Below are 13,610 nucleotides of genomic sequence, written 5' to 3'. Positions count from 1 at the left end.
GCAATCTAAGTAAGACAGGGGATCAGACATTGGTCCTTGGCTAAAAACTCTCCTGCAATCCATTCTCACGATTTACTAATACTGTACATAACTAGAACACTGCAACTCCGTACACAGGGTTCAGGAAGGTGAGATTTAAGCAGGCAGTAAGGGTAAGAAGTCGTTGCCTCTATTACTACAAACGTCCATTGTTTCATGTTCGTGTTTCCAGCTGTTTCTGTTAAAATTTGAATTTTGCAGGCTAATTTTACCCAATCTACCCTGCATTTGATGTGCATTTGATGCACATATTTGTAAGCATTCTGGTCAGGGCTTCCACAGCCCAGCAGTCTCTGGCCTTTTCATGAATAGGCACCATATCACAGGCAGAAAGCTATTGAAAATGATGAACTGCAGAGACTTTTTTCTTGAATGACCACCCTCCAAGATCAAAGAATGAGTGTTTTATCTCTCTTCTTTCTGGCTGATGCCCACAAAGATCTTCCTGATATAAAATACTCTCGGCAATAATACAACACATCATTTCGATCTGGCATTTACTATTGTTCCTAATGGGGCCCAAATCCTTCTTGCACAACACACACCAAAGCTATGAAAATGGATAAAACTTGCTATTACAAAGTAGCTGTGGATGGGAACCTTTCTCACAAGCTTTCTCTTTTTCACCTTTCTTCAGTGCAGTCCTTAAAGTTCTTTAAGCACAAATCTATGTGTAACAGTAGGTCTCTTTTTATTTAACTCCACAACCCAGCAACTCAACATACATTGTTATTATCTGATTCTACTCATCTTTTAGGTCACTGATCATATTTCATGAGTTCCTGCCATTACAAAGAGAGTGACACCCATATCTGTGACACTTGGGTCTCTTCCCAGCTTCCCTGACAAATGGCCTTCACTATCTCTTCTTGAAGAAGATTCAGATCTTTTCAACTTCCATTTTCACTCCCAAACTTCCAGGTATTCTACTGGGTTAACACAGGCATGTTTAATAAAGAAAATCCTGCAGTTTCTCTGCACTCAATCAAGTCTTGCTGAGCTGTAAAGAAATAACTGGAGGATGTGCTCATTGTAGACCACGCATTCAAGACAATCACATGGTATAAGGAAGGGTTAAGACTGAAGGTGTGAGGTATTCTCATGAGTACAGCAATACAAGTGACCTTTTGACTGTAGAAATTTTCCTTAATGTGCACAATTTCTGGTATTTCACTGCGCATTTTTGTCAGTAACAAAATAAAACCTGACTATTAAAAACCGCACTTTCTTTGCTTGCACTACGCTTCCGGGCCAAGAAAAGGCAGTTTTGGCAGTTGAATGCACTACAACTTCTAGCATCCCACTTCAATACCTTGTGTTTAAACATCAAACAGTGTTTATTGAAGCTATAGTCGCAATGACTACTAGAGAATAGATGTTTACATCCCTTCATAAACACTTAAACAGGTTTCTCTGTTGGAACCAAAACAAGACAAATGGCACTTTAACCAGAGCACTTTACCTCTAAATCCCTTTTCTGTTACGTTAGCACCACTGCTCTGCAAGCATTAGGTTCTTTCTCTCTTTACTTAATTGTTTGCATGATAAAAAGCATCTCATCTTTTCCCATTTGAGGCAATTCCTGACAGGTTGAGTTTTTCCTTCCCTTTACCATTGCCATTCTCTTTGTCCTCTCAAATTCGCTGTAATCTGCAATGATGCCCTGGCTGTGGTGTCTCCCACCACCATCTTATCCCCTCTCCTTCCACTTCACTTTCTTATTTGGACAAAATCTGTAATTTCTACTTGGTAGAACCAGCCAGTAACTGTCACGAAATTCTTGGTGCTTCATATGTAGCATAATGTTCATTTTGTAAAACATCTGAATTCAGCTGTTCATTGTCTCAAAACCAGTTATCTGCCCACTAAGCTTCTTTCCTACCCCAGCTGCTTCTGGCTGCAGTCTCACCTTGCTTATTTTTCCCCCCCAAATTCCCTCTTCGTCATGTCTCAATCTTTCTTTTCCACTGTTTTCTATTCCATGCTCCCATGCACATCACCTTCCCCCTGCTCCTCTTGGATTTGGCCTCTCTCCAAAACCACATGCGTGTAAGCGGTGGTTATGCTACAACAAGCCCCTCTGGAGGGTCAGGTGGGATGCTAGCACACCATCTGCTCATTTATTTCCTTTGGTCACAACACCTTGCCTCATTTTGTGTGCTTTTCCTTACAGACAACCATGGCCCCTCTGCACTCCCTGCCAAAGCTAGATTAGCAGTGAGAGCAAAACGCTCACCTGTGAGCAGCGGTGGGAAGACTCTGATCTGCCAAAGCCCGGATTTACAGTCAGATACGCACTTGTTACGTCCTCTGCTACTTCATTATTTCTCTCCACACCACTGAGGCAGACAAGCTGTCAATAAACATTCATTTCATCGGGGATGCAAGATAACTGCTCCTGTGGCAAACCCTTTTTCAGTGTTCTATAAGGACTACAAATAGGTATCAGAGTATCAATTGAGGTGTTGAGGAGGGATTTTCATGAGTGTAATTTAGGAGAACAGGATTTCTCAGAGCAAGTTCTGAAAATGTTTCACTTCTAAAGGATGCACAAATGCTGGTAAAACAAAGAAGAAAACTCCCTGAAACTTCCCCATTTTACACAGAGTGATTTAAGGTCACCATGGCCTCATCTTGGTACTGAGAAACTATTAGAAATGCAAGTGATTGTAAAGCTGTTGTAAAAAGAAACTCTAAAGAAAATGTTTACCTAAGTTTTACTTGTACATTGGCACATTTATCTCTAGGTTTTGCTCTAGAAGAGATCTCTTACTCATACACAAATATTTTATTGACATGGAAATAACTTTTAAAAGAATGAATAACAGAATGATTCCATTAGGCAGTGGAGTAGATTTGCATTATCATTCCCTCATTTTAAACTGTCATGTGGCATCACTCCTGCAGATCTGATCATCACATCTCTAAAGTTAGTAAAGCTGCCTCCAGGCTGTGTTTTAAATGCAACCCACCCAAGACCCCAAGGCCAGCAGCACATTACAGCTACACTCATCTTTAGCAAAGATGTTAATTGCTGGCTGAGTTCTCACCAACACCACTTGCAGCCTGCTCTCCTTTTCCAGCTCTGGGATGGGCCCAGTAAATCCACATGAGAAATATACTTAACTCCCACAGGAATCAAAAAGAAATAAGGACTACTCACCTTGTGGAGGCTTATTTAAGATCCCACAAAATCAGGGTGAGGTCTGAGAAGAAATTTTAGCATGTAACCCTTGCCTTTAGCAAAGACACTGCCCATGATAAGCCCCAGGTCAGGGAGCAGGCATAGGAAGGGAGGGGACACAAATGATCTGGACCTCAGTGTTGGAAAGCTGTTCAGCACAGCAGCCAAAGTGTAGTTAAAATACATCCAGCTGCATCTTTTGAAATCAAGTGTTTTAGTATCTTTGCATGTAGATGCTGGAGTTTACAGCTAAACAAAGAGACAATCACCAACAGGGAAAGCTGCAGATCTATGTGCTTCCTCCCTGCAACCTTTCCTCCCATTCTTGGCCATACTCACTGATGCTGTTTGAATTAATTTACTGACCCTGCCTCAGCTCTTGGGTATCACTACACAAGAAGGTTTGTATCTAACACGGGGTGATGAATGACTGCTATTTTCTAGCACATTTTACCTACTGGAGGCTTGAGGTAAATTTCAAGTCTTATTTCTGAATGAAACCTTTTGTTTCCCTTTTTGACTTCAACCTTTAAAGGCTGCCCATAAAACAGTCTTGAAATGAGGAACAACAACATCTTCTGAAAAATCCTGAGAGCATGGAGTAGGTCTTTCTCAGCTGCAGCACACATCTTTGGAGACAGTTATTCCTAACCCAGAAGAAGTCAGAGCAGGTCTGAGTCTCCTCCAGGTTCAGGTTCCTGCCAGAGCTCCCAGGGGATTTCCTGATACCTTAGTGCTGGACAGTCACCTGAGCTCTGCCCTTTCCAAGCATTCCTTGAAATACCTCACCACACCTAACACAGAGACAAGTGGTTCAGAAGCTTTCCCAAGGACCACTATACCATTTTTCTGCTTGTTAGTAAGCAAAAACCTCAGCCATACTTTGGAGTGTGTGTCCACAGCTGAGATTTTTGCCTGCACTTTGGGAGAGGAAATTCTGCTCTTTTCTCCAAAGTGACAGCTCTTTACTGACCAGGCCATAAAATTATACCAATGCTACTTTTAAATTGATCTAAAGTCTGTTCATTTGTGTAGTGCACATTTAAGGCCACACTATTGCAAGACGCTCCAGCAATGAAATTCAGCATTAGCAGTTCAGTTCATTAAAAAGGGTATTTTAGTACGTTCTTTCTTTTATAGCTATTATCCTGTCTAAAGTGAGAGAAACCTCAGTCAGATTAATAAAACTAACAACTTGTCATACATACACTGCCATTCTACGAAGTCTCCTCTACTCTCACCAGTTTAGCAGCCAAGGAAAGATGTATGGGAGCCAAATTCCCCCTTGCAGAACCACACAAAACCTGTACAGGAATGCATATAGCCCATTCAGTACTAGTAACCATGGTTTCATTTACGGGAAATCATCCTTAAAGTGTAAAGTTTTAGCCAACCATCAAGCCATCCCCAGATAAGAGAATAGCTGTGTGATAAAGTTCACTTCCAGATGTGGCAGGGCTGCTCAGAGTACACTGAGGCTCTGCTTCGGGACTCTGCTCAGTTACAAGCACCACATAAGCACAATTGTCTTGCTTTGGTAGAGAGCTTCCATGTATATCTCTGCTTGCTCCCAAAGGTTCACACCCACCTCTCTTGTCTGAAATCTAAATTTCCTTACACACTCCCTTTCTCCTTTGGAGAAAGGCTCCAAAATGATGTTGCTACCTCAGGCCAATATAGAAGACAAACTCTTAGCACGCAGCAGCCTCATCAGCAACTGCTCTGAGTACAAACAGGAAGCATGGTTTTAACAGATCACCCGAATTCTATGCAAATATTCACTCCAATACATAACTCACTGTGGGCTTGTCTCTTAAACCAAAGCAGTCAAACCTGGAATGAACTGGATGCTTTAACAGAGGAGGTGGCTGCGGTAATATTGTAATAATTACATACAATTGTGCAGACTTATTCTGATAACATTATACTTTTTTTTCAATCTTTATTAGACAGCTGAATGCCTTTTACACTACAAACCCGAATTATGTTCTTATCACATCTCTGTCCTCTGGCACTCACCTGTGTGGTAGGTCAAAACGTCATCTCTGTCTAGAACTAAGGAGTACGTTCATCCCCCTGACCTGTGTATTGTGCTCTGCTCTGCAGGAGACCTGGCACTAGGCTGGAGCTTCTCTTTCTTGATGAGTTAACAGTGGGGTTAGTTCATTGAAAGAAAGACCTGCCATTGCTCAGCCTGGATGAGCCTCAGTAACTCTTGGTCCCTAAATGAGATCCCCATCAGTGTGATTCCCCCCCTCCCTGCCCCGCATCTCTTAAGTTCCAATTTCAATAATGACTTAAGCATTTATCTAACTTAGGTTGGTCATTATTGCCTCTCAAAGGTCTATTCACACACATGAAGTACACTGCTAGATCAAGCCTTATGAGCAATGGCAGACACTAGAAGGCAGAACTCGAGAGACTGGAGCAGCCAGTCAAGTCAGCTCAACGGAATCTTCAAAGCCATTCAAAAGAGGCATCTCAAAGTAGGGCTGAGACTGCTGGGGGGAAATGATCTGTCACTACCTCACTTTAGACACAACCAGCTGATTTAAGTCCCTTCCCACACTCCAACAGGGAAGATGAAGGTGACAAGTAAAGGGACAAATGGGGCTGAATTTCTATTTTTCACTTACTTTAGTACACGACTTAGGACATCTGGCAACTGATCTATTGATCATCAATGAATCACGCAGAAGTATAGAAAGCAATTTATTCTCAAAGTAAATCTTGGATCTACTTCTCCTCTTCCAGAATCAGCTGTTGCCCTTTGCTCAGCCCCAGTTACTGTGGGAAAAGCCAAGGCTGATATGACTCTCATCTCTCTCCATAATCTTTCAGCACCTCCAAAGCAGTTAACTCACAGAACCTTAGAGGATACTATCATAACTCTCACAGAGCAAGGAGAAACTGCCACAAAAAATGGAGCAGATACTAACAGCTTCAGCAAGAGACAAAATATTCCCACCAAATGAAAAATGATGGATTAGCCCAGCTTAATGCAGCCAAATTATCTGTGTAAAAATACATATAGGACATGCTGCTGTGCTAGTAACTGCACTGAACAGCAGCTTGTGTTTACATTTCTATTCCCTGGTTACAGGCTGTCCTGCGTAGGCTGAGCCCATGAAGATGGGCTGCGACAGAGACTGCTGAACACATGCAACCTGGGCACGCCAGCCCAGGAGCGTGGGCCCAACATCCAGCAGAGGCAAAAATTAAACACAAGCTGTTTACCTGATTACAGCAGCTCAGCAGTGATTGAAGGGAATTGGGTGGTTTTGAAGTTTAAGGAAGAACAAATTGTCAGAACTGAAAGAGACAGAAAGCGATTGCACTCCGTAATTGCTACGGAAAGGTCTTTGTATGTGCCTCACTGGAACTTGGGTTTATACATTAGCATGTCTTTGCACAATGTAGTTGTCACTGCGCCTGCAAATTACATCAAAATTAAGCTGCAATTTGAGCTTGGCTTAAATGAAAAGTGTATTAAAACTTTAAAGTCCACATGCTATAGATATGAAATTCTGTTTCAGCAAAAGCAATAATTAAGTCTGGATACCAATGGAAGTTTCAAGACTTTAAATAGATCTTTTAGAAACTACATCTGAACTCCACAACTGGAATGACAAATGAAATACATTGGCTTTGGTGGAAACAGAAGCACTGTAGCCAGTTCTGTCACCTCATTTGGCAGCCACTGTCGTACAAACCCACAGCACAGAAACAGGGACAGATGTCCTGCAGGGACAGGCCCTGAATCTAAGTCACTGCCCACTAACAATTTAGAACAGCTGAGGTCTTCCACCTTTGCATCTTTTTGATGCCTTGGTGGTAACCACCAGTCAGTCCTATCCTAAAAATCTGAGGACAAATAATTAATGATTCCAGCAGATCAGTCCCTGATATTAGGCTGAATTTTGTTTGAGCCTATATCCACAAACCGGGAATCTCTTCTTTGAACTTCATTTCTTTTTTAAGAACATGGAAGCCAAAATCAAGCCCCCAAAACACCACAGACTCACTTCAAAATACTCTGGTTTTCCCCTGAGATTTCTGCCATTGTGTTCCATAGCTTGCTGAGCAACCCCCCTTCAGATTTAGCAAAGTATCTGCAGCCCTCATTCATCACAAGCCTCAGAACTGTAGCACTCCAGCTGCTGCAAGGCTATACCCTTAAATGTGATCTTGCTGTGATGTTATGCTTACCAGTTGTTATGACCTTGGCTATTTTTGACAAAGATATAAAGATGAAATAGGTTCTTGCTCTTAATGACAGTTTGTACAAAACATGCTTTCCAAAGAAGATTGTGTTATCTGCATATGTACATTACTGCCCAGCCTATGCCTGGCTGCAATGTTGTAATCAGGGAACATGGCATGAGGGAAGATGGTTTGGTGTTGTTATGCCAAAACCTCTTTAAGTACACTTTGGACAAGGACTCTATTTTCTCCCCAACCCAACAGCAAAGCAAACATTTTGAAACCCACTTTATTTTTCCATCACAAACTCTGTGTTTGTTTACTCTGAAATTTCCCAAACTGGCACACACAGTTTTGCAAGGTTCTTGCTTTTAATTCAGGGCTCTTGCTCTGAACTTTGTTTTTCCTGCCTGTTGCCCACTGTTTTGTGAATCCCCTATTAACCAGCAAGATAACTGTCATCTTCCCTGCAATGACAAATGCTCATGAGAGTCAAAATGATCTTCAATAATACTGCCTGATGAGTTTTAGCATTTTGAAAGAAAGATCACCTTATCCCTTAGGGGTCTGATGAATGAGAGGCTTGTTTCGATTTCACTGAGGTCTTTTTAGCTGTTTCTTCTAAACTGACTCAGCAACCTCCTTAAACACCTGCTTAATTTAAAGCAGATGAAAAGCCCTACTTGTGTGTCAAGTTAAGGATATGCTTAAGTGCTTTGCTGGATTGGGGCCTAATGGCTTGCAGATACAGATGGCTGTTATCAAGACCCAGAAGAGGCCAGGTAACCACCAAGAGTCAATTATATTCCTACCAGAACTTCAAGCCAGTACATCATACTGTTTGAAGTTAATTGTTTTGAAATAATTGGACAGGTGACCAGGTAAGTTCACACAGAGCATTTGCAATTTCCCTTTGTATTTAAAAAACACAACAGTACAGATTGCATGGACAAAATGGGCATGACGTTCAGAAAACAAGTTAAAAGGGAAGGGAAAAGGTTTGGGGTTTTTTTTAAAGACTTTTCCTTTCAATTTGTAGCACCATTAAAACCTTGAAAACATTTTATTTGGGAGCTTCTTTAGTTAATACCTCATTACTTCTCTTTTTATTGTTATGGTAATCAAGCCTTAATATATTGCAGCTTTATAGCATGAAATCAAGGCTAGGCCTGTGGGCATCAACAGATGTACCACAGCATGCAGTAAAACACAGGTACAGAGGCATGCAGAGCCAAATATGGCACAGGGCTTTTTTACAATTGTTTAGCAATTCATCTGAAGTTATTCTAACCTTGACAACAGATGAACTCTAACACATACCACGATCAGTCACTGGAAAGCTGCTCCAAATAGCAAGCCATGTTGTCTTATGGGCTGTTTTATGAAAGCATGAAACAAGTCTGAGAATGATGATTAAAGTCTTTGGATGACTTACAGGCTGTACCTGTAACTATTCACAACATTTAACTGAGTATATTCTAGCCAAAGGAGAATGGTAGCACTGGGAAACTGTGTTTGACACCAGGACCTTGCCTCCCATTGGAAATCTGTGCTCAGGGGCAGAATTCAGACCCTCTCCTGGCAAATTGCACACCAAAAAGAGAAACATTTGGATCTGACTTCTGGTTTGGAAGTGACACGTGGACCTTGTGCTGGAGCTCTGCTTGTGGTTGAGTTTCACCCATCAAACCAAATGAAGTTATCTATATAACTTTTGGAAAGTCCTAATGGTCTCATCTGCAGGGTCTGGAAATACTATCTCAGAAAAAGTGAGTGTCCCTCGATCTTTCCCAAAAGACAGCAGACGACCCCCAGTGTCAGGTCCACTTCTCAACATTGTTTTCAGGAGAGAACATTCAGGAAACAGTTACAGCTCCTGGGGGATTTTCTAAATTTAAAGGGAGTGTTTGGGCAAGCAATAGCATTCCCGGTACAATAGTTTCAAACAGCTGACATTAAAAGCAATATGCGTGAGACTCAATAAAATCACTGATACTGAAGAGCATCTCAGAGAGTTGTGTGGCCTCAGCGGGAGCAGGATGGCATTTGGACAGCAACAGCTTCAGTTTACCCACAGCACGGCCCTACAGGACCTCTCAGAAACATCCAACAACTGACATTTGTCACTGCAGACATGTAACTTTCACAGCAGGCACCCAATATTAATGAAGCAATAGGAAGAAAGTAGGCACAGGTAATATGTTATTCCAGGAGAATTGAAAAGTGTTTTCCACATTATTACTGGGTAACAGTAAGACATGACTCAATATGTGGATCATCAACATGTCTGAAAAACCTGGTTAACCTCAGTTAGGCAAAGGCTTTCAGCTTGTCTCTCAGAAATACTCAGAGTAACAACATGCTGCATTTGGCTGATATCTGTTCTATACCTTTTAATTTAAACTAAATCTCTTAACAATAAGGAGGCCAGTCATCCAAATTTCTAGCACCAAGCATAAAGGTGAGCAGCCCTCAACTGCAGCAGAAGCTAATTCTGTGAGGCCATTCACACTTACAGGCATTCCATCAGACAGCGTTTGTCGGATCAGACCTTAGGACAAGCACGCATGTTGCCCCGCATATAACAAATGGAATGAAAGGCAACGGGCACTACATTCCAGCAAACACACTAATTATATTAATAAAAATGAAAGCTTAAATTTTGAAGCTAATCCTGGGCTATCATTTATAAAAGTTAACAGGGCATATTTAATTTAGGAATTGGCTAACGCTTCTCTCGCCACCGCCGAAACCTCATAAATGAAATATACTGGATTGCTGCCCAGTGCGGAAATAAAAGTTATGAATAATGTTTCTATCTCAATCATTGTCAGTGCTTTAATATTCCTAATTACTTTAAAAAGCTAAATATTCAATATAGGAAAAACCTTCTTTTTCTTTTTATCTTCACTTGCAAGTTACTGTAATTTAATAAGAGTCACTGGGTAGTTTTAGTCCACAAGACCATTCTGCGCTTTGAATCTTATCCTTTCCTCTTCGTATTTACAAAGAATGGAGTGCTTGTTACTCTATGTGTGTATGTAAATGTATGCATCTATATGCGTATGTCCATGTTGTCACAGCCTTTTATTATTAGAATTTTTAACATCTCTAAGTGCACTGCACAAATGCTCGCTGGCTCTTAGGTTAAATATAGCCATTACCAAAAATAACCAAATGATAAAATGAGTTCCTGAGATCCTACACAATATTTTACAAGTTTTCTTTTTAAAAATATTGTTAAGTCAGTATGTTATGCTGCCCCATTTTTCCCTTGTCTACATGCCAGGTAATCCCAAAAGGTTGCTTCAAACCTCAAAGGCTGGCCTTTCTTTCTGCCCTTCCTCCCTGCTTTCTCCCTATTGCCTTTTCTGCTCTAACTGAGCAAAGCTGCAGACAAGCCACCAATTACTTCACCAGAGAAGAGTCTGATGCATTGACTTCAGACTCTGAAGGTGTTCGTCCCCTGTCACGTTTAACTCCTATCCTCTCCTAATGCCTCCCTTTATAGATCCCTTTTGTTATCTTTTTGCCTGGTAATGATGCCTCTTCCATAAGATCCAAATCAATTTTGGAGAAAGGGAGGAAGTAAAAGCAAAATGAAATGTTCATTCAGCAAATGACTCACAGCTTCTTTCTCGAGGCATTTTTATTTACTTCCCTGACACACAAAGAGACTTCACTGAACAAGTTTATTTCCATTATGTCAATAAGGTATTGGGCCTGTGTTGCATAACATCTCTGATGTTTGCACTGGGAAGTGCACTGCCTGCTTCATTCCAGCAGGAACTAACCACAGAGACTTAAACTTATCATTACCAATTAAGAGTTTGACATACACAGCTTCACCACCTGAAAGAACTGAAAGCCTCAAGTGTGAATTAATTTGCCAGCCAAAGATGCCAAACTCTCACCTCTACCATTTCCCTAACTTCTGCAGTATGGATAATTTAAGGTGTAGGTTTCAAGTCAGAAAGGAGAATCTGAGCTGCATGAAAAGTCAATGGCAAAACTCCCACTGGCTTCAACAGGACAAGGATTCTGTCTAGAGACAGTGCTTTCCAAATGACTCCAAGTACTGCACACAGTATTTAATGAAGAATGTGTTGTATTAAAGGTATAAGAGAGAAAAAAATCATAATAGAGCTATATTATCTGTATTGGTATTCTAATAACAGGGCTGAAAGCAGTAAGAGCATCAACACACAACCTTCATTTTTCCACTTAAAGCATCCAAGTTCTAAGGCCACTGCATTATTTAAGGTCTTTTTCTTTCAGAGCAGCATATATCTTCATCACATGATTGTAAATCTTTACTCACCGCTGGAGCAATCAGTACCTCCCCATCCTGGTTCACAGTGACAAGTGTCAGGAGAGACACATCTTCCATGCACACACTCCTCTGTGCAGAGTGCTGTTCGGAAGAAACAATACACAGCGTTGTAAACATAGTAAGTGGTTGGTAACCATACACTTAACTATGCCTTAGAGAGCAATCTTTTGTTCAAAAATATTAAACAAAGCAAACACACAAAAAATAATTACTTGCAAGATTCAATTAATACAAAGTGACCGAAATATAATGTAGGTCTCTTGACAGCAATAACTCATTTGTCACTTCAGCTCTTTGTAATGAAAGCCTCTAACACCAGAAATTACTTTGGTTAGCAGTTTTGCTTCATAATAAAATTTTTACCAAACTGACACTTATTATATTACAGAATATCTGCTTCTTGAATTGCACTCAAGTTACTACTGTTCATAAGATAAAATGGAGCTCAGCTTTGAAAGTATATTAAGATCCAAAATAGATTTGTAAGAAAATAGCTCAAGGAAAAGAAACAATTTCAGCACATGATGCAGTAGCTGTAAGTGCAGCATTGTCTTTTCAAGGTCACCAGTTTTCCATAACTACAGTGTTCTGTACCTTATTTGTCCACTTTGGATTATTGAATGTTCAATATCCTCAAGGTTCAGACTATGAAAAACTGGTTGGTTTTACTGTCTCCCTTGCCAGTTGCCTAGAGATATACACAGGAGAATCTCCTTTTCCTCTCCCTGAGTAGGAACAGCTCATAGTTTTAAGACTTTTCTTCTCCCGTGCTCTTTCAATGTCTGACTTAGTTTCCAGTGTATGCTGGTATGCCCATCACATACATAAAAACCTGGACAATAACTACTTTAAAGGCTGAACTTTACCTCTTACTACCTTGCTTCCATTTTACCACTTAGGACACTGCCAAAAACTCAGCATGTCAGGGATTCAAATTTGATGGTTAAATTGAAACATAGAATTTCCATCTGGACTGACAGGTATGAGTTATTAATGAATATGATGTAGTGGCAATGAGATCATTATATTAAAAAATACACACAAATATAGATATCGTACATATGACTTATTTCATATATAACCTATATTTTTATATCCTGTGTTTTCATATCAGATGGGAAATGTGGGCATTGTGCTTCCTTAACCAGGAACTGGCTGAAGCTGGACTACAAAATACTTACTCCAAGACAAAGATTAATTCATTCCTGCCTAAAACGAGGCCAGTAAAGCTGATCTGGGAAGTAGCTTTGGGTTGCTATACTGCAAACCCAGCTGAATGACCCAGTTCAAACCTTCTGAAAGTTGCACTGGGCCTGCATGTGAAACACCCTCTCAGATCCAAGTCCCGCATATTCCACAATGTCTTGTACATTTGAACAATACCTGATGTATTTGACATTCTGTTTGGACTACCAGATCAGATCACATCTTGAATCCATGCTTATGCTGGCATCAAAGCTGATGTAAACATTTTGCTGTCTAGTCTGGGTTTGGGTCATCGCACCAACCCACTAAGCTATTCATGATGTATTTAAATCCAACTTCAAATCACAAGTGAACTTTCAATAATCCTATGGGACAAATCTTCCTCCTCGTTATCCATCAAATCACATGAGAGCAGTGATTAGAATGTTGTCTCATTAGAACGACTGCAAGATCTTTCTAGATTAGTCATTTCCTCCCTAGGTTTGCTGCATGTCAAAAAGGCAATTTATTCTTATTTCATATCTTGTGTTTAGACAGTATTGCAGCAGGCATGAAATATTGATAGCTAATTCTCTAGTCACTAATTGTTCTCATCTTTTGGGCATTTATTTCACTTGAGTTAGAGTTTCTGAAGATATGAGGCAT

At 40.5% G+C, this 13,610-nt stretch overlaps 1 protein-coding gene across 7 annotated transcripts in view; it reads right to left on the bottom strand.

Moving 5' to 3' along the window:
• MEGF11 (multiple EGF like domains 11) overlaps positions 1 to 13,610 on the bottom strand; it is a 269,153-nt gene that overhangs the window by 168,101 nt on the left and 87,442 nt on the right. For all 7 annotated transcript variants that reach the window (XR_003993112.1, XR_003993113.1, XM_030497267.1 and 4 more), the window contains exon 6: positions 11,748 to 11,840. Coding sequence is in view for 5 of the 7 variants with exons in the window: in XM_030497267.1 (XP_030353127.1) it covers positions 11,748 to 11,840 (93 nt within the window). In the remaining 2 variants the exon portion in view is untranslated. The remainder of the gene's footprint in view (positions 1 to 11,747; positions 11,841 to 13,610) is intronic.

The sequence above is a fragment of the Strigops habroptila genome, chromosome 9 (genome assembly GCF_004027225.2).
Source record: "Strigops habroptila isolate Jane chromosome 9, bStrHab1.2.pri, whole genome shotgun sequence".
In the NCBI taxonomy this organism is placed as follows: domain Eukaryota; kingdom Metazoa; phylum Chordata; class Aves; order Psittaciformes; family Psittacidae; genus Strigops; species Strigops habroptila.
The sequence above is the reverse complement of the archived record's forward strand: the minus strand, read 5'-3'. Positions and strand labels throughout refer to the sequence as shown.